This window comes from Balaenoptera physalus, assembly GCF_965194825.1.
Source record: "Balaenoptera physalus genome assembly, chromosome: 8".
Classification (NCBI taxonomy): Eukaryota; Metazoa; Chordata; class Mammalia; order Artiodactyla; family Balaenopteridae; genus Balaenoptera; species Balaenoptera physalus.
The window spans coordinates 97,561,412-97,582,710 of NC_138887.1; the positions used below are offsets into that span (position 1 = coordinate 97,561,412).

Below are 21,299 nucleotides of genomic sequence, written 5' to 3' on the forward strand. Positions count from 1 at the left end.
GAAGTTGACCTATCTATAACAATTTTGAAAAACACTAATATCAGAGTTAATTCATATTTTTTAAAAAGTACATCAATACTTTTATTGGTTACAGTTACCCTAAATAACAAATTTAAGTTATACTATTATGGTAGTATTCAGAATTTAAAACCTGTATCCTATAGTCACTGTCACTAGAAGCAAAGTCCTTGAACTCTGTCCAATAGAAACTAAAGGTTTAAGAACACAGGTAGAACATAAAATTTATTTTAAGGAGCCCACGGGTCGCAACTAAGGAGCCCATGTGCCACAACTAAGGAACCTGCCTGTGCAACTAAGGAGCCCATGTGCCATAACTAAACTTTATCAACATATTACCTTCTTTCCAGTTTCACTCAGCTACAAGTAGCTCACCTTTAAAAATGGGAACCTTCCCATTGCTATGAGATGACAAAATTTTATAAAATATTGAAAATATGATTTAAAAGAAAAAGCAAAATGTATCAAGAGTAAAATAAAATTCTTTACTTAAAATTACATAATTTGTCAAATCACAATTCAGCACTTAATAATCTGTTTAAATATAAGCTGATGAAGAGCAAAAGAAATGAATTTGCCTAAGATTTAAAAGGAGTAAAAATCCCAGTGTCTTCACACGATAAAACTTCTTTTTCATTTTAATTTTCTTGTGTACGTAACATCTGCAAATTATCAGCAAATATTCCAAACAACAGATGAACCAGGTATTAATTACTAAGCAAATATATAACTCAAATGTAATATCATTATATACCAAAAAAGTAGAGATTATGTTTTCCCACTGTATTGATACTATTTCAAAATCAGTCTATAAAGTGGATCAAATACATATATGTATGTGTGTGTGGGGTGTACATTTCTAAATTAAAATGAATACCATCTTACCAAAGACATTGATTCTGTAGAAAAATCTCTTACGGATTTAACATAAACCTGAAAAAAAAAAGAGAGGACTTATTTGTATACAAACATGTCCAATGTGATTACAGACCTTTAATTGTAGTAAAGCTACACACTTTATAATATTCCAGTTCACAGAATGGCATAAAGTTATAGCCTACAAATTAAGAGTGCAGGTACAAAGTTGTCTAAGCTAAGCTTCAGTTTAATTCACTAATTTTAATATCATAGAACCACAACCTGGCCCATAAAATGCCCTGTTCAGACAAAAAACCAAAACAAAACAAAACAAAACAGGCAGATGTTGGTCTGCAGGCACATAGCTTGACCCAACCCTACTTCTCCACCTGACAGCCTTGACCAAACAGGTAGTCTCCAAAAGTGTGTGTGTGTTTGTGTGTGTGTGTGTGTGGGGAGGGGGCGGGGGGTGGTGAAGTGAGAGGGAGAGGATGAAGACCTTCATAAAGAATGAAATAGGAGGAAATCAGTTTTACCTAAAAAGGGGCACCTGATCAATTTAAGATAAAATCAAGCAGACCATCAAAAGAGGATGACAGTATAACTGCAAAGAATATATTGATCAGGTTTAGAGTGTCCGTGAAGCTTTAAGAATTTCAGTAACAAATACCTATCTTTAAGGGATCCTTCTCTGCTACCTGGAATCATTCTAAATATAAAGCCACGAAAAGGATTTTTATTTTTTAAACTTAAAATATTTAATTACAATAATTCAGTCAGACTAGGTAGTTTATCTGCAGATACACAGAAATACTACTTCTATTCCATTACTTTAGCTCATTAAAACTACAATATAATTAGAGACTAAAAAGTTGCACACTTACATAAACAGTTGATTTGAAGTCCTCAGATGCTTTCAAAAATAAGCAAAGTTTACCATCTCTGCTTGTAGATGAAGATGCTGACAAAATAACAAATCCGGCCACTGCAATGGTGTCCTATATAGAAAAAAATCATTTTAAAATCATCAAAATACCATAATTCTGAATGCCACAGAGATTCTTATTTTTATTACTATGTAAAAACAGGAATCATTTCTATAAAATCAAAAGCTGGTTAGCCTAAACTTGTTTAATGCTTTCTGAATATAAGATTGAGACTACCACCTCCTACAAAAGGGTATCAGCAATGTAGCCATAGATAAGTACAGCGCTCCTCTTAATGGACCAGGAAAACACTACCTAAATCACTTAGAAATTTTTATTTATCTAGTAGGGCTTCAAAAATCAATGTTTATCTCAATTTATGTGAATAAGTGTGCATGAATAAGCACAACGAAGAGACAGTGATGAGCCAACAGTATTAAGAATGGAAATTAAATGAAACTAAATCTCTGAGAGATTACATTGAGGAAGACATGTCATTAGTGCAAGAACTCCATATTGTTATAAAACTAACATGAGCATAAAGATCCAGGGTACGAGACATAAATAAGACATTTCCATTTATACACTAATAAGAACAAAGATATTCTCTTTCCACGTAGGTTTATAAGAAGAAGAAGAAGCCAATCTCCATTTATTCCTGCCTCTCTCATTCTTTAGTTAAATCTCCCTTTTCTTATTTTCCAAATACTGGAACATCCACACTTAGTGAGTCCTGTCTTGCTGTATTTTATGTATATATCTATATCTATCTATCTATCTATCTATCTATCTATCTATCTATCTATATACACATACACACACACACACACACACACACACACACACACACACACACACACATTATTATCTTACTCCTCTAATTTTAACACCAAAACCTTAAGATAAACAGAAATTCCTGGGCTTTACTTTAGTCAGCTTCCTTCAATAATCTTAATTTCTACCAAATGGAAGTCTTCTGCATTACTGATTTTTATTTTGCACATATAAGAGTGTGGTGTCAACCCCCAGGATTCTCTATTTAGATCCATTAATTAGGCTGTAAGCACCTTGAAGACAAGGGTCATGTCTTATTCTGCTTTGTATTTACAGGGCTTGGCACAAAGTAGGCCCTCCATAAACTACCTGTGAATCGAAGGAAGGATCATAAATTGCCTTTCTAAAATCTCTGGCCCTATCCAGATATTTTAGCTCTGCAAATTTCTGCATTTTATTTTCTTCAGGTGAGACTGCAAACATAATTGTGTCTGTGCTGTTAATGCTAAATAAACACAATTCTTCACAGTTAAGTGGGAGAAAATTTTCCTTCCCACTGAAGATTTTCTGTTGGTACCATGGTTTAGGCAGTTTTAAAGGGGAATAAAATAAAGAGCAAGAGTGCTTCTGGAATAAATTACTTTTATAACTGAAAAATATGCAGTTTTTCCAATTTACCTTTGAACAGTATATTCTGATTTAAATGAAAACTTAAGATTTTAGTCAAAGATGTAAAGTTGTTTAATCAAACTAACACAGGAAAATAAATAGAAGTAGGGAAATCATTGGTCTGTCAGTTCTAAATTCTCTTCAAAATACAAAAAATAACCTATCTCATGTTATTTTCTATTTTACTTTAAAATGTCTTAAACATAAATATACGGAAAGATATACACTAAATGCAAGTGTTAGGGGAAGAAATGCATATTTTTCAATTTTTCTGTACAAACCAAACTTTTAAAGAATAAAAGTATTTCTTTTATGATGGAGAAAACATTTTTAAATAAAGAGGATAAATCATTAAAAGCAAGACATCAGTATTCATAATAAAAAATTTTCAAAAGTCTATTCTAACATTAGCAACACAACTCAGTAAAAAGTTACAACTTTTCCTCTAGCATACAATCGACAAAACGGAAATAAGAACCAAAAAGCCTTTTTAAGAACCTAAATGCCTGTCGACAGACGAATGGATAAAGAAGATGTGGTACATATATACAATGGAATATTACTCAGCCATAAAAAGGAAATTGGGTCATTTGTAGAGGCGTGGATGGATCTAGAGACTGTCCTACAGAGTGAAGTAAGTCAGAAAGAGAAAAACAAATATCGTATATTAACGCATATATGTGGAACCTAGAAAAATGGTACAGATGAACCAGTTTGCAGGGCAGAAATAGAGACACAGATGTAGAGAACAAACGTATGGACACCAAGGGGGGAAAGTGGCAGCAGAGGGTGGTGGTAGTGTGATGAATTGGGAGATTGGGATTGACATATATACACTAATATGTATAAAATAGATAACTAATAAGAACCTGATGTATAAAAAAATCAGTAAAACTAAAAAATTCAAATAAGATAAAATAAAATATAGTTATTTAAAAAAATTTTAAGCTACACAATAAAGCTATAAAAAAAGAAAAATAAATGTTCCATTTATTATATTTATGTTTTATTTTTTAAATTTAATTTAATGTAATTTTACTTTTAATTTTTATTGGAGTATGGTTGATTTACAATGTTGTGTTAGTTTCAGGTGTACAGCAAAGTGAATCAGTTATACATATACATATATCCACTCTTTTTTAGATTCTTTCCCCATATATGCCATTACAGAGTATTGAGTAGAGTTCCCTGTGCTATACAGTAGGTGCTTATTAGTTATCTATTTTATATATAGTAGTGGGTATATATCCATCCCAAACTCCCAATTTATCCCTCCCCAATTTATATTTATAAACATGAATTTATATTTAATTTACACATATAAATTGCATTGAAGGCCCTCAGTGATCTCATCCCAACTTACTTTGCCTGCTTTATCTCCCTATACTTCCATTCAATACAAAATAAATCAGATTCTCTTATATACCCAATGTTTTTCCTCATACATTTTTTGCATTTTCTGAGTACCTATCTTTTAAAATCTGGGCTGTAAATGCTTCTTCCCTGTGAGGTTTAGCTTAACTTGTACCCCAAAGAAGGAAGAAGGAAAAATAATTCTTCCTTCCTCTGAACTCTTCTATGCCACATTTCAATATTTTTCATGTTGTGTGTCATAAACTTTCTTAATGTTTTTACTGCCCTTAAAACTCTGTAAGATCCTTGGGACTAAGAATGTCTTATCCATCTGAATATCCCACACAAGTGACTTGTGGAGGCTTCTGTTCATAATCAGTGGTCAACAAATATCTGTTGAATAAATTAATCAACACTGGTAGAAACTGAAATACAGATCTAAAAATAAATGGCTTAGGATTCATGTCCCATGAATTTATTAATCATAATGACTTTCAAATTAATTCAAATACACAGAGGATAAGAAACATAAATATATAATAGGCTGTTTTAGTTCGTATAAACACTCATTAGATTGAGGTGAAAATGAGATTTAATACGCATTGTTCTAAGTTTCTGAAAAGAGCATAGCATACTGAAGCCATTCAAACAAGAATGGGAATTACACAGTTCAGTGGTGAGACTACAGTATTCTGATATGTCAGAGTAGATGCCTATCTCAGTCTGCTGAAAACAGTATTAGAAAAGCAGCTTGAGAAGCATAACCCTGCTACTAAAAATGATAAGGTTTTAATTGCTATCTTTGCATCAAGGTTATAAAAGTGAAAACACATTTGAAATGAAATCTTTGAAATAACTCAGCATACTCAGATATCAGCAAAGCGGTCATTTCCCTTTTGTCACAGTGCCTTAGATAGATTGAGCCCTCATCATTAAACAATTTTCAGGGTAGCCAACAGGACTATTTCTACCGCAAAAGAATCGCAGAGAAAATGAATGAAATCAGTACGGGTCTTTTTAACTTAAGTGTTCTTTAAAAATGAACAATTAAAAGGAAAAAAAAAATCAGACAACTTACTTGCATATAAACAACCATGGTTTTTACATGCTAATATCTCCTAACGAGGAACACAATCAGTGGTGAAATAGGAAGCAAACCAATAGGTAACAAAAATGTAAATCACAAAACCAGCGTATTAATTTGCTAATTTTTAATGGATAATATACTAAAAATTCTCAAGTCATCACTGAGCAGCAAAAGGGCAAAGAAAATATGAAACAGTTGACAATCCAAAAAGAAAAACTTATCTGACAGGCATTAATTTTTACTATACTGACCTTGCAAATATTGTTAGGTTATCACATCTTAAAACACTGTTAAAGAGTGAAAGGGTACAGGGAAAAACCAGGGACCTGATGTCATTGATAGTGCAGTGATTGACAGAAAATGTTTCTTTAACATAAAAAATGTATTTCATGGGTATTAGCACTTATTGGATCATGTAACACCAAGGACATAATTGGAAGTAATATATGTAATATTAGCATAAAAACCAAAATCTTTAAATGGTCTACAAATCATTTTATGATCTGACGCCCACCCAGCTCACCAGCCGCATTTCGTGTGACTCACTCTGGAACTCTGCCTTCCCATAAGTCCTTAGCATTCCAGGATCCTCACTCAGGGCCTCTGTATATGCTGTTTTCTCTTACTTATCTACTCTCCCAATACCCCTATGTTCATTCTTTCTGCTATTTTTCTCATTCTGCTACTCAGTCTTCTTAGTACATATCATATCTGGATAAAATAATTAATTACATAACAGTTGTTTAATTCCACTCTTCTCCATTGAAAACTATTCCACGAAGGCAAGGTCCATAACTGTCTTATTCAGTTAAAATGTCTCTGACATCGAGCATAGAAGACAAAAAACATTCAACAAGTGTTTAGACAACTCAGTGAATACCTAAATATATGAATGTACACACACACACACACACACACATTACATAAAATATACCTTCATTAAATCTTAACATAAACTATACAACTACTACAAAACTTACTTTATAGAATCTTAGCATTTTAGAATTGTGAAGGACCTTAGAGATCGTGTAATCAAACACCTTCATCTTTCAGATAAGAAAATAAGGGCCAGAGAGAATAAATGAGCAGTTTAAGGTCACACACAGCTAATCAGTTGTAGACTAAGACAAGAACCCAGATCTCCTGACTTCCATGGTAGGTACTACTCTACCTCCTCTTTCAGAGCTAAATCTTACAGGAAGGGGAAACAACGTATTAACAAATGTCTGTAACTTTGACAGTTTTGTGATAAGACCTTTTTTTAAACTTTTAAAATACTTTGGAAAAGTCTTTCTTATTTTATATCTACATATTAATGTTAAAACTTCTTTAAATGAAAGTTAAAACTGAAAAAAATGCCTCAGATGGAGGGAATTTCAATTAGACCATTTGTATTCCCGCAAAATGTACCATTAATCTAGCAAAGCAAAGATATTTTAGGATTGTTGTATTCAAATACAGAGCTAATCTTAAGGAAACAAGTGACAAAGATGAATGGTGTAAGAATCAAGCTATAAAAATTCATTCTTTTTTTTTTTTTACCCTGTGTATGTCCACATTTATTTATTTTTTTTATTTTTTAATTTAAAAAATTTTTTAAACATCTTTATTAGAGTATAATTGCTTTACAATGGTGTGTTAGTTTCTGCTTTATAACAAAGTGAATCAGTTATACATATACATATGTCCCCATATCTCTTCCCTCTTGCATCTCCCTCCCTCCCACCCTCCCTATCCCACCCCTCCAGGTGGTCACAAAGCACCAGGCTGATCTCCCTGTGCTATGCGGCTGCTTCCCACTAGCTATCTATTTTACGTTTGGTAGTGTATATATGTCAATGACACTCTCTCACTTTGTCCCAGCTTATCCTTCCCCCTCCACGTATCCTCAAGTCCATTCTCTAGTAGGTCTGCATCTTTATTCCCGTCTTGCCCTTAGGTTCTTCTGACCTTTTTTTTTTTTCTCTTTCTTTTTTATTTTTCTTTTTTTTATTTACTTAAAAAAATTTTTTTTAATTAATTAATTTTTTAAAAAATTTAGATTCCATATAGATGTGTTAGCATACGGTATTTGTTTTTCTCTGTCTGACTTACTTCACTCTGTGTGACAGTCTCTAGGTCCATCCACCTCTCTACAATAAAAATTCATTCTTTTATGCAAAAAGTTTTACCTTTGATTTGCAACAATCTTTAACCTTAATACTATAAACTCTAAAATAAATAGCCTAATTAGACCTCCCAAATGATCAACATTCGTGATTTTAAACGCAGAAAGAATTTAAACTAAACTGTGACCTCAGTCTTCTCACCATTATATTTTAAAAGGAGAAACCTTGACTTACCATTACCAACATCCTATTATCTGACAAGTACTAATTAGTTGTATAGTTCTATTCTATTTTAATGAATACCTATTTAAAATATATTTCAAAAGCAGAAGGCACCTTTCATATCAGTTAGGAAAAATACTAATATCTAATATATCATACATGTTTTATAGATACATGTACATGTTTTGCTAATTCATTATATTATAAACCTTTTATATTATTTCTCAGGTAAGAATTTAATAAATACAAGAATGTTAAGGAAGGATGAAGATAAAAACGTATTTAAAATATAAGCAAACAGATCCCTAATATTCAATATCATGCATTTATTTTTAAAACACTTCTCTAAGATGTCCAAGATACGTTGTGAAATAAAGCAATTTACAAAACATGGATAGTATGATGTCATTTGGTAGAAAATGTACATATATATTTATATGTATATAAAGATACATACAGGCTTCCCTGGTGGCGCAGTGGTTAAGAATCTGCCTGCCAATGCAGGGGACACGGGTTCGATCCCTGGTCTGGGAAGATCCCACATGCCGTGGAGCAACTAAGCTCATGTGCCACAACTACTGAGCCTGTGCCCTAGAGCCCGTGAGCCACAACTACTGAGCCCACGTGCCGCAACTACTGAAGCCCGCGCGCCTAGAGCCCATGCTCCAGAATGAGAGAAGCCACTGCAATGAGAAGCCCGCGCACCGCAATGAAGAGTAGCCCCCACTCGCCGCAACTAGAGAAAGTCCGTGCACAGCAACGAAGACCCAACACAGCCAAAAATAAATAAATAAATAAAATAAATTAAAAAAAAAAAAAAGATACATACATACATACGTAAGTATACATATATACACACATATATAAAAGCTGGAAGGATACCAAAAAAAAAAAGACATAGCAGTGGTTTTATCTAATAATGGGAGTAGGTAATGAGAGTGGGTTCAGAGTGAGTGGGGCAGCTTTTACTTTTCTGATTATGCCCTTCCATGCTGCTTGAAGGCTTTTAAAACCATGGCCACACAAGAAGAACAAAATCTTCTAAGGCAAATATTTGCAAGACCTAATTCAAGCCCACAATATGTCGTTGAGGCAGGAAAAAAATACAGTCGTGGAGACAGAGTAGTTTCTGTACTTACTACAGGCTTAGCTTTAGAATAACAGTACTACTGACCATCAGGACAGAGGGTTACTAATGGCTCAAACGATAAACGTATATGGAAGCACTTTGCAATCTGTAAAGTTCCATACAAATGTAATATGATATTCTCAATAAAAGATTAGTAATATAATATATAAAAGACTAGTACCATATTTTAGTAAAAGATTCCAAAAACCTGATTAAGCATTAGAAGCTAGCTTTAATAAATGTTTGAAAAATAAACAAATGTATTTTGTTGCCTAAGCTTAAGCAAAATCTAACAGCCTCTTAAGTATGGCCTTTGCTATTGAACTATATAAAATAAAGGACAGAAAAAGAAACAGAAAAGTAAGTTCTTCAATCTCCTTACATCACTAGAAATTAGAATTTGCGATCTCTTTATATCATTTCACTTCAAAATATCCAAACATGCCAGCCAGAAGAGCTCTTTAATTATGAACCCCTCCAAAAACAAACACACACATTCATACACACACACACATACACAGTCAGAGACACCCAGGACTAATGAGGAGGAAGGAAGCGTAAGATAAACAGAGACCTATGCACTAAGGTAAAAAAAAAAAAAAAATTAATATATGCATAATAAATATAATACACACAAACCTCTCTAATAGCAACTCTATCTAGAACATTTCCTCCAAAGATTCTTTTGTATTGTCTTTGTAAAATGTTTCAAAAAATTCTTTAAGAAGATTAAAGCATTACATTCATATTAGCACTTGACTTTCATGAACATAAAACTTTTCTAAAAATAATACAAGAAGATTTTTGTAAGATACCGACTTCTAATATCAGATCATTATTATTTCTGTGTAATGTGGGCAGAGAGCTAATTGCTCTTGGAGTTCAATATTAACTCAACTATATACTGAGATAGAATCATGAAATTGGGCCTTTAAAAAGCAGTTCTTGATGATCATATGTTCATGGATCTCTTTGAGAATGAGGTAATAGTTACAGATGGCCTCCTCAGAGGGGAACAAAAAATACATAAATACATTTACATACACTTTTAGTTGACTGAAGAACCTTTTTTGGCATTCTATACACTGCTGGGGACTCACTGGAGACCCGAACACCCTAGGATCTCATCTTCATCTATAAACTATAGGCCCTTTCATAAAAATGAAGCAGGCTTCAGTTCTATGGCCAGTTGACTCTTAAAACAGGATGCTAAAGCCTCTTCCTGATCATGCATTAAAATCAACTTTTCTCCCCTGAAGGAAACTGAAGCAGAGAGTGTAATGTCGTACTTATTAAAAAATATATCAGGAGCGAAGAAAAGAAAGGCAACTTTAATGATCTTAGCAAATTGAAAAGGAAGTAGGCTATTATTTCCTGGCCCAGGTCCTTGAAATCTCTAAAACTGTTAAAAGTGTACTTCTTTACAGAAAGGAAAGAGTTCATCTGAAATAAGAACATGAAACTACACACATTTCATGTATATTTCAAATATTCTATAACCCATGAAAGCTAAATATTACTAATTCAATGTACTATCGCAAAACTTGCCTATGCATACCTAACAGCCTGAAGAATGAGAAAGCTGTTAATACACTGATTTGGGGGTTTTTTTTGGTTTTGTTTTGAAGGATGGGCAGCCAGAGAAAATATCTGTTATAACTTAGCATCCACATGCAAATTAGTCATTAAACTGATTTTTTTTCATTTTCCCCTATCTCATCAAAGTATTGTAATAGAGAAATTGTTTTCTAGTTCAAGGGAAAAATATGTAAGTTATTTTTCTAAATAAGTGAATCTTTCCCTGTTAAACACCTGCTTAGTATTCTCACTTTCATTCCTCTCTCTCCCTCCCTCACTCTCATCATTTCTGAAGAATATCTTCCTTAAAAAATGGCATGATTTGGGGACTTATTAAACACTGAATTCTTAATAATTCAGAACTGTCATCATAAATATTAATTATTTTAACAAAGCTGAAATAAAGTCATGCCTTTAAGGGCAAGAAGAATAATACTAAGGAACAATAACAGGCCTTTACTGGAGCCACCCACAAAAGTGCCTCATCAAAATAGCTATAGAGAGATACTGGATCCTACCCTACCTAAATGGCCTTAAGCAGGTATGATTTTGTGTGTGTGTGTGTGTGTGTGTGTGTGTGTGTGTGTGTGTGTGTGTGTGTGTGTGTGTGTACACATGCTTTATATACTTTATTTCCTAGTCCCCTTTCTTGATAAGACTGTCAGATAGTACTTTTTTAGTATACTTGCCTCTAGAACTTCACAGTGCCATACCAACCATATTAAAACTATATCTCATTCAAAGTTTTTAAAATTGCATCAAAAATTAGTCTAGTTATCATTCTGTGAGAAACAGTGTAATGAACTGTCCTAGGAATTTTTGGACATGAATTGCATGGCAACTATTTGATTTCTTCAAATTGTAAAGTAAGATTTTAAGATATACCACTGATTTAATAACAGCTTTCCACTGAGAAAAAAAATCACTACACTAATTCTTTTCTTTGTTAAAATTATAAATTAAGAAAAAATTAACTGATTTACCACCTCCTTACAGAAACTTAGCAAAAAACTCCTAGGAGAGAACACAGGCAAAACATTCTCTGACATAAATCATACAGTTTTCTTAGGTCAGTTCTCCAAACTACAAACACACACACATATACAACTAATCAATTCTGTGTCAATTCAACAATCGCTTTAGTTTTGGTCTTTATACATCCACAATAGCTTCTGAATTACTGTTAAGGTCTCCTCACTGAGCTCCCTACCTAAAGTTTCCTCCTGGTAGAAGAAAATAAATTTAAAAATAATTTATGAGATAATCAGGGAAATTGGAACACTGACTTGATATTTGATTATATAGAGGAATTACTGTTAAATTATTTAGGCATAATGATGAAATTGTGTTTATTCAAATAGATAGTAAGACACATAGATATACATAGATATGTATATACATTGTATATGTATTGTATTGTACATACAATACAATGTATTGTATATGTATATACATGAATACATTGATGATATTTCATGGTTTATAAAAGCTGATGTTAATATTTCAGTAGTATAATTGTACTATGGTATGTATTCATTTGTATATATACATATACACATACACATATAATTTTAGGATGCCTTCTCTTTTACATACTGAAAGTTTTAGGGTTTAAATTATATAATTCCTGATATTTGCCTCAAAATAATCTGTGGCAGTAAAATGAAAAGATGAAACAGATGAAATAAGAGCCTGAATGCTGATAACTGAAGTTAGATATTTGGAATACGGACAGTCGTTATACAATTCTCACCACTTACATATATGTTAGGAATTTTTCATAATAAAAAGTTCAAAGACTAACAAATAAAATATTCCACTAAAAAACTAAGTGCCTACTCTTTGATGTTTTTCCCCAAATCCTCCAGGCAGATTCAGTTTATTGAGGCTGCTATTCCAGTTCTATTATAGTTACCACCAATAAATGATTTTCCATTAGACTACAGATAGTGGACTCCATAAGGTCAAGCACTGTGTCTTATTCATTTTGGTTTCTCCAGAGCCTAGCACAGAGTCAAGCAAAATGTCAGTCCTTAATAAATGTATACTGAACCTAAATGAAAAAAGAGACAGAGTACAGACAATCTCATCTGACTGTGTCGTTTTGCAGAAACCATTGTTTTTTCCCATGTCATTTACTTATTAGTAACAACCATAAATCAAAAAGGATTGAAACCATATATCTAATATTCCTGCAACATCATTATAGAAGTACTGTCTAACTCTGAGCAACTTATTTGGAGACTTATCAATGACTCAACAATGTTTTAAAGCTATATGCTTCAATATTGGTTAATTGCCAAAACTGGTTTTGCAAATATCTAGAGGATCTCCAATTAACATCAAAGATGTTATGAGATTCTTACAGAAAGTTAATTTTAAATCATTTTAATACACATGCAGAAAAATCTGTAAGATTATACACCAAACAGTGATTAATTTCTGGAGATGTGCTGTCCAATACAGTATCAACTAGCCATATGTGGTTATTTAAATTTAATTAAGATGATATTATACAAAGTTTAAAATTTAGTTCCTCAGCTGTACTAGCCATATTTTAAGTGCTCATTGGCCAAATATGACTAGTGGCTACCATACTGACAGCACAGATATAGAACATTTCCATCATCGCAAACAGTTCTACTGGATGGTGCTACTGATTTTAGTGTGTTGATCTTGTAACCTGCAACATTGCTAAATTCATGTATTAGCCCTAGTAGCTTTCTTTTGGATTCTTTAAGATTTTCTATATATTAGATCATGTCACCTGCGAAGAGAGATAGTTTTACTTCTTCTTTTACAACTTAGATGTCTTTTATTTCTTTCTTATTTAGTTGCTCTGGCTAGAAGTTCCAGTACAACGTTGAATAACAGTGGTGAAAGCAAGCGTCCTTGTCCTGTTCCTAACCTTAGGAGGAATGCTTTCAGTCTTTCACCACTGAGTATGATGTTAGCAGTAGGTTTTTCATAATTGATCTTTACTATGTTGAGAAGTTCCCTTCTATTCCTAGTTTTCTGAGTGTTTTGATTATGAAAGTGTGTAGAATTTTTCAAATGCCTTTCCTGCATCAATTAAGACGATCGTTTGTGGTTTTTTCCCTTTGCTCTATTACTGTGATGTATTACAATGATTGATTTTCCTATGTTGAACCAAACTTCATTTCTGGGATAAATCCCCCTTGGTCATGGTGTTTACTCCTTTTAATATGCTGTTGTGTTTGGTTTGGTATTATCTTGTTGGGGATTTAGCAGGCATTTATTTTTATAACAATTATAGAAAATATTATAAAAATACAGAGTTATAGCTCATTATTTTTTAGTGAGAATTATTTTTTAATTAAGTGAAGAGAAAATGTACATATCGTTAAGATATTCTACTGAATACTAAAAATTAAACTTAAGTGAGAGGAAAAATTGTCCCTTTTTATGTCAATGATAAGTTTTACTAACCTCTTACGAGTGTTCAATTTTAAAGATGTTGCTTTTTTAAGTATAGTTTTTCATATATCTACAAATATATAATGAATCACTAAAAAATGGCCTATAGGATAAATACAGCATCATCAATAATTCTAAGTCTATTGCAAAAAAGATAAAGTAATATAAAAATACTTTACCCCTTCATAGAAAACTTTAGCACAGTCCTTTGCTAATTTTCCAAAAAATAATACACTGATGGTGTTGATCTCCGAATTTGAATTTTCTTGTTCTGTGGAGAAACACAGACACACAGAAAAACACTTTAGATATAAAAGTGCTCTAGACAAGAAAATTGATGACAACTAAATTCTAAAAACTATAGTTACTTCAAAATATAATCATGAAGAAGAGTAATTAAAATGTTTATAATTCACTTGTAGTTTACTCTTAACACCTTAAGTATCGTAAAAATAATGTATAGAATGCTACTAGGCGTGAAAGCCAAAATTATAACTAGTTTCACCTAAAATACGTTTTACAAGTTTCTGTAAATACTACATTAACATCATATAATGACCACTTTCAATTTATTTTCACATGGTTATGATCAAAAGAACTGAATAAGATACAATTATTCAATTTTTATAGTGTATAACATATCATTCCCCAAATACTTCATTTTTACTGATCTTCTGGTAATCTATAATTATTAAAACATGAAGTTTTAATCTAGGGAAGTGTGTTCTTCTCCCCCAGCACCCACATATTGAAGAATAAAAGAGCATGTGTGTGTAAAAACCAAGCTATCTGTGATTTTGACAATGAAAATTACTTGGAAAAGAAGAAACAAACATTCTACAATAATTTCATTTGGATATTCAAGGCTTTGGTGAATAATCTCCATAATCTTCATTCTCCAGAGGCCACCTCCTAGAACCACTGAAGCAAGTCCAAATGCTAAGATTCAATTACTATATCATCTGAGGGAGGTCTCATTAACATCAGCTTTCAAACATTCAACTACTCGAAGAAACTGCCTTCATATCAGACTTTCACGCATCTATGAAGTACATGAAATATCTTTCCAAAATTTGTAGTGTAACTTAAAACTCTTGAATCTGCTACTTTATCACCAGCAATGAAACAACTACATCTGCCTATTGCCTTTCACTTACCTCTTTCATCCAACTCCTCAAAACAAGTATATACATAAACTGAAACACTAATGTTCCTTAAAAACAAAAATACAATGGTTTTTAATCAAGACATAACTTACTTCTTTAACATCTTAAATGACCTATCAAATGTCTATTTCTGGCCATGACAGAGTAACAGGGACGGGATTTGTTGTCTGGCCTTAAAGCAACTAGAAAACTAAGAAAAAATATATAAAACAACAGTTTTCAGACACTGGACAACAGTAGGTGCAGGTAAGTGATCTCTTTGAGAGGGAAAACAAAGCAATAGCTCCAGCTTACTTCCTGGAAAGAGTTTCCAGGCAGCAGAAAATGGATGTAAAAATCCAAAGAAAGCCCAACAGCCTCACTGAATTCAGAAGAGTTCAGATTTGAGGACAACAAGGCAGCTAGAATCTGCATGACATGGTGCTGAAAGGAAGACAGCAGCATAGATAAGAGTGCTCTGGAGATGGGTGCCTTCTGGTCTCTGGTTGAGTACTGATCTCCAAAAGCACGGGAGGAAAGGGATTAGAACCACTTGAAAGAAACAGGCAGAACAATTCTGAGACTCACAGAGGGCTGTGAACTGTTCTGGTTCCAACCAGCCAGAGTGGAATCCTCATACACAAAACACATAGTAAACTTGTCAGAAGGGCACTTCCTTAGGGATAAGGGCAAATTAGCCCTCAAATAAAGGCTGCTCTAGACCCATCCTAAAAAAGCTAATCAAACTGATTCCAAGAGAATTTATAGTATTCCAAAACAAAGACAAATAATATTTAAAGGATTACAAATAAATCCAATATTTGATAATATAAAATTCTAAATGTCCAGGATCCAGTTAAAAAACTGCCAACCATAAAGAAAGGAAAAACACATAAGGATGGGGGGTGGCGCAGGGAATCAATAGATAAGAACTCAGAAATGACAGCGATGATAGGATTGCCAGAGAAGACTTTGCAACAGTTATTAAAAGTACATGTTCAAGGAAGTAGAAGAAAATAGGTGAGGAGAACTGGCAGATATGAAAAAACTCAAGATGAACTTCCAGAGTTGAAAAATATAATATTAGAAGCTAATAGTACACTGATTGGAGTTAACAGCAGATTAACAGAGAAGAAATGTTACTGAAAACTGGAAAATAGAGAAAAATTAATGAAAAGAAAGGCTGATTTTAAAGATCAGTAAAATAAATCTCTAGCCAGAATGATCAGGAAAAAAAAGTAAGAGAGAGAGAGAGAGAGAGAGAAAATAGTCACAAATTATCAAATCAGTGAAATGGGACACCATTACAGATCCCACCAACATTAAAAGCATATAAAAAGTATATTATGAATGACTTTATGCCAATATATCTGACAACCAAGATGACCTGATAAATTCCCTTAGAAACATAAATTACCAATCACTACAGGAAAAGACAGATTCCTATCATATTTTTCATAAATTTAAATGCAAAAATCCTTAACAAAATACTAGCAAATCATACCTAGGAATATATAAAAGGATAATACATCAGGCATACCACCTTATCCTGCTCTATTTGTCTACAAACCACATTTCTATCAATTATTACTTTATATAATTATTTGTTGAATTTATTTATTCCCCTACAATGTAAACTCCATGAATGCAAGAACGTTGTTTTGGTCACTGCTATATTCCCTGTACTTAGAACAGTGTCTGATATATATCTGGTTTTCAATAGTTGTAGAAATGTGGTTCAAAGTTTGTTTCCCATTCACTGCTGTAGACCATTCTTCATTCATTCAACTAATTTCAGACTTCAGATGAGATTTACTTCGGTCCCCAAGTATTCTAAGCTCTTACCAGGATTATTTAAGGGTTACTAGGAAGAAGAATTATCTCTCATGTAACTACACTTGGGTAAGAAATAACATGCTGAAAGTAGCATTTTCTTAAAATTTGCTAAGTTGTTTGGGTCACATTAGTGAAACTAGAAGTAGGGGGATGAGTTAGTTATTGTAATAGTCTAGATAGGACGTTAAAGGAATCTGAAGTAAAACAGAAGCAATGGGGGAATGGGGAGAGGATAGACTTCGGAGAAAAATATTTAGAGAGGAAAAGAATAACCTTTCAGAGAAAAATATTTAGAGAGGAAAAGAATAACCTTTCATTCCATAGATTTTTATACTAGAAATGATTTTTGTGCTTATGTGTGTATGTATACATATATAAAGTTACCCATTTCTAGATTACAAGCAAAAAGTTAAGCAGAAATGGTCTTCTTATATACCTTGTAGTCCAATCTTCAAAACAGCTCTTCTGTTTCCACCATAAGTTAAAGAAGAGATAAGTGAGAGTTTTCCCTGAAACGAGAGAAAAACAGTTACACGGAAAAGCCAAAAGAGATTATAACACCAAGATACAAGTAAAAATTAGAATAAATTTTTTAATTTGCTTTATTCATCATTACAAAATATTGGAAAGAATCCAAGTACTGCTACACTGGGGAATGGATAAACAGACTGTGATGGAATTCTAGCAACCAATAAAAAGTAATACTATTGATAAACTCAACAACCTGAAGAATCTCAAATGTACTGAGTGAAAGAAGCCAGAATCAAAAGGCTACCTACTGATACCTGTAACATATAATATTGTACATCAACTATATTTCAATTAAAAAAATAAAAGGCTACATACTGTATGATTCAATTTACATGGCATTCTTGAAAAGCAAGAATACTGTATACTCTCAGAAAACTGGTCAAAAGTGGTTGCCAGAGACTGAAATTAGGGTAGCAGCTGACTATAAAATTTTTTTTAGGGGGGTGATTGTCTGTTCTATACCTTGATTATGGTTGTAGTTATACGTTTTTATATATCTCTCAAAACTCACAGAACTGTATACTAAAAACAATGAATTTCACAGTAAAATGTATTTAATAAAATTCAAGAAACATAAATATGTTTCTTGAGATATCTACAGACACGTGCAGGTTAGACAAAGGAATTTAAGAATTCAAACTGACGTTTCACTTATATCTAAAAGGGTTTATTTTAGTAACACTAATAAAAGTGCTAGAATTTAAAAAATATTTCATTTAAATGCTTCTATATCAAACACAAAATAAGAGAAGAATGATAAAGTTAGATACAGCTCAGTAATAATTAGTATTAATGACTTGTCACAAAGAAAAGGAATCTAATCACAGCACTTTATTAATAAATACAAGTATGCAAGAAACATCATCCAAATCAACCAAATGCAAAATGAGTTTGCAAATACTAACAAGCATTTGATTAGGAACTTAAATTCAATGAAGTAGAGAAGACCAACTGTAATACGTAATACTCTATTTCATATGAAATATAAGGAAAATGGAAAATAAAGGAATAAAAGATAAATGTCTACATGGAGAATATTGATTAGAAGGGCAAAACTGAAGTGTGGCATTATTTCTCCTTCTTTTACTCTCAGACCCATTTTATCAGTAAGCCCCTTACCTCCTTCCCAGCATTCTTAACTTTGTCCAAAACTTAAATATACAATAACTAAAATTTAAAATTCACTAAATATGCATAAAAGAATATTGGATATAACCAAAAAAAAAGTTCAGTAAACTTAAAGACAGAATAGAAATTCCACAATCTGAAAATCCCTCTCAGCCAAAAAACAAAACAAAAACAAAATAGTGCTGAAGAAAAACAAACTACCTCAGAGACCAGAAGTACAATATCAAACAGCCCAACATACAAACATACATGTAACTGACATCCAGAAGGAGAAAAGAGTAATAATATACTAAAAAAAAAAAAAAATCCAAGAAACATTAGCCAATAATATCCCTAATTTGATGAAAAACATTGACTTGTGGATCCAAGAAGCTCAGTTACCACCCACAAGCAAGAGAAATTCAAAGAAAAACCACACCTAGGCACTAGACAATCCAACTGCTGAAAACAAAAGACAACTATTCTGAGTTATGAAAATTCTTACCTCGATATATTTCCTGCTATAATCACAACCTGGCTGTAGGTATCTGAAATCTACTTTGTGTAATTTACTTAGCAGATCAACTTCAGGCACTCCTTTGACTTCTTTTATTAATTCAAGTGGCATATCAGATCTGCTTCACAGTGCCGTGGAAAGCAAATTCAGTTAGGGAAGTTGATAGCTTACTGCTGAAAACACAAAGCCCAGCGTTTTATCCAAAATGTAGTCAATAATTTGCTTTAAGCTTCTTTGATTTAGTTTTGCTTTTCCTTTCCTTTAAGTTAGTCATCACTGTTGGGGGAAAGGGAGGAAGGATGGATTATTCTATAATTTTATTACAGGGACCAATACACGCATCCTCCTAAGGCATTGAAACTTAACCCTTTTTTACTTAGTTTTGTATTTAAAGAACTACTTCTAAAAGCCAGTTTTAGGATCTGTGAACACTGCACTAGCAATTGCCTTTAGTACTGTGCTTTAAAATGTATAAACTATTGGGGAAGGGAAGGGAGGTTGAAAAGTTTGGGGTTTGTTTTTTAATCCCTTTGGCAGTTGTAATATTGTGTGGGCAAATTGTGCACCAAAAGCTTATTACTCCAAAATATATCAGTTGCCTCCCCCCCTCCAGCCCCTATGCAATCGAAAGAAACGACTATTGAACTGATGTTAACTTGTGCATTTCAGATTCAATCTTTTTTCTCAAACTTCTTGCCTGGGACACGAGCTAGTGTCGATATTTAATTTTAGTGTGTGCCCACCAAGCTTCTCCAAGCCAGTTGACCGTCTAGAGGGCGGGGACCTGCATTAACTCAAGTCAGCTGCTCACAAAACGCCAAGCAAGATGCTCAACACAGCAAGCTCACGAGAAAGACAAGTACGAAGAGTTTCTCTGCAATAACTCCTCCAAATTTTGATCTAAATTAAATCAGCCTCTTCATAATACTGGTTCAGGTCCCGACTCACCTTGTACCCAAGCAACGAACTCCAAACGTACGTGGAAATTGACCAGCGCTCTAAAGAGAAACTAGGAAGCGTTCAGACTGGCGCGCCCGTGACGTCACACGCACGCTAGCAACGCAGTCCTACGCAGGCGTACACGGTCGATAGGGGGAGTAATCAGCCCCTTCCTCCTGGGCGCTTGGAAGGACGAGTTGCGAGACGGTTTCCAGGCCTAAAATGCCCTGGAAATTTCACGGAACACATAGAGGGTGCGGCACCTGGGGAAGCGTGGGGCGGCTGTACTTCCCCCGCTCCCGGAATTTCCTCCGCTCCCCTTAGCCCCGCCCCCGCCTATTTTGGGCAAGCCATGTCGGGGAGGGGGTGGGGGAGGGGAGTGCGGGGCGGGGGGAGACGGGAACGCTATGCTCCGTGTTTCCTAAATCCTGTAACCAATGAAAAGCCTCTCCAAAACCAGAGCGGGTTTAAAGGTTCCGTTTGGTAGGCTGGAAGTTCCTGTGGGCAGGGCCCTTATTTTAGCTTCCATTTCTCTCCCCCCAAAAGCAAGCGCTCAAATGCAGCTTTTACAGTGAAATAATTCCACCAATGAGTAATGCTACTTTTCAGACAGATTTGATTAACCGCTTCATTGGTTTCTAGGGCTATGATTTTGTGCTATAATTAATGAGACATTGTTAAATGTGAATCCTCTGCTAATTGCTGATTCATGCCTCCAATCATTCTATTTAAGCGAAACCACCTCAGTGCAAAACTATAATGAAATGAAGAATTACATAAGTATTTCCAAGCCTATTTGGACTAAAATATCTGCTGTACATATATATTTGCAGGAAGAAATAGCTAACTATATTTAAAGAAAGTATTCTTTTCAGCAGGAAGCACTTGGTGTTAGTCCATCTTCCCTTTCTCTCCCACCCCTGGATTCATATACCACCAGTTGTGATAACAGTCTGAGCTCAGCAGCTGGCCATTAGAGGAAAACTTTCCTAAGTAAGGCTTAGATCCTCTCCTTGTTCCTACCCTGGTCTCTACCAGCTCATAAAAACTGTTTTTCTTGCCTA

The 21,299-nt window shown here is 33.6% G+C and overlaps 1 protein-coding gene across 3 annotated transcripts in view; it reads right to left on the minus strand.

Annotated features, from left to right (window-relative positions):
• POT1 (protection of telomeres 1) overlaps positions 1 to 20,558 on the minus strand; it is an 82,474-nt gene extending 61,916 nt beyond the window's left edge. The window contains exons 1-6 of one of the 3 annotated variants that reach the window (XM_082472305.1): positions 20,245 to 20,558; positions 19,285 to 19,469; positions 17,578 to 17,650; positions 14,340 to 14,431; positions 1,761 to 1,874; positions 904 to 951 (exon numbers count right to left, since the gene is read on the minus strand). In XM_082472305.1, the coding sequence (XP_082328431.1) occupies positions 904 to 951; positions 1,761 to 1,874; positions 14,340 to 14,431; positions 17,578 to 17,650; positions 19,285 to 19,407 (450 nt within the window). In that variant the 5' untranslated portion in view covers positions 19,408 to 19,469; positions 20,245 to 20,558. Of the gene's footprint in view, positions 1 to 903; positions 952 to 1,760; positions 1,875 to 14,339; positions 14,432 to 17,577; positions 17,651 to 19,284; positions 19,573 to 20,244 lie in introns of all 3 variants that reach the window. The other 2 variants (XM_082472304.1, XM_082472306.1) reach the window with 2 other exon arrangements.
• Between the last annotated feature and the right edge of the window lie 741 nt (positions 20,559 to 21,299).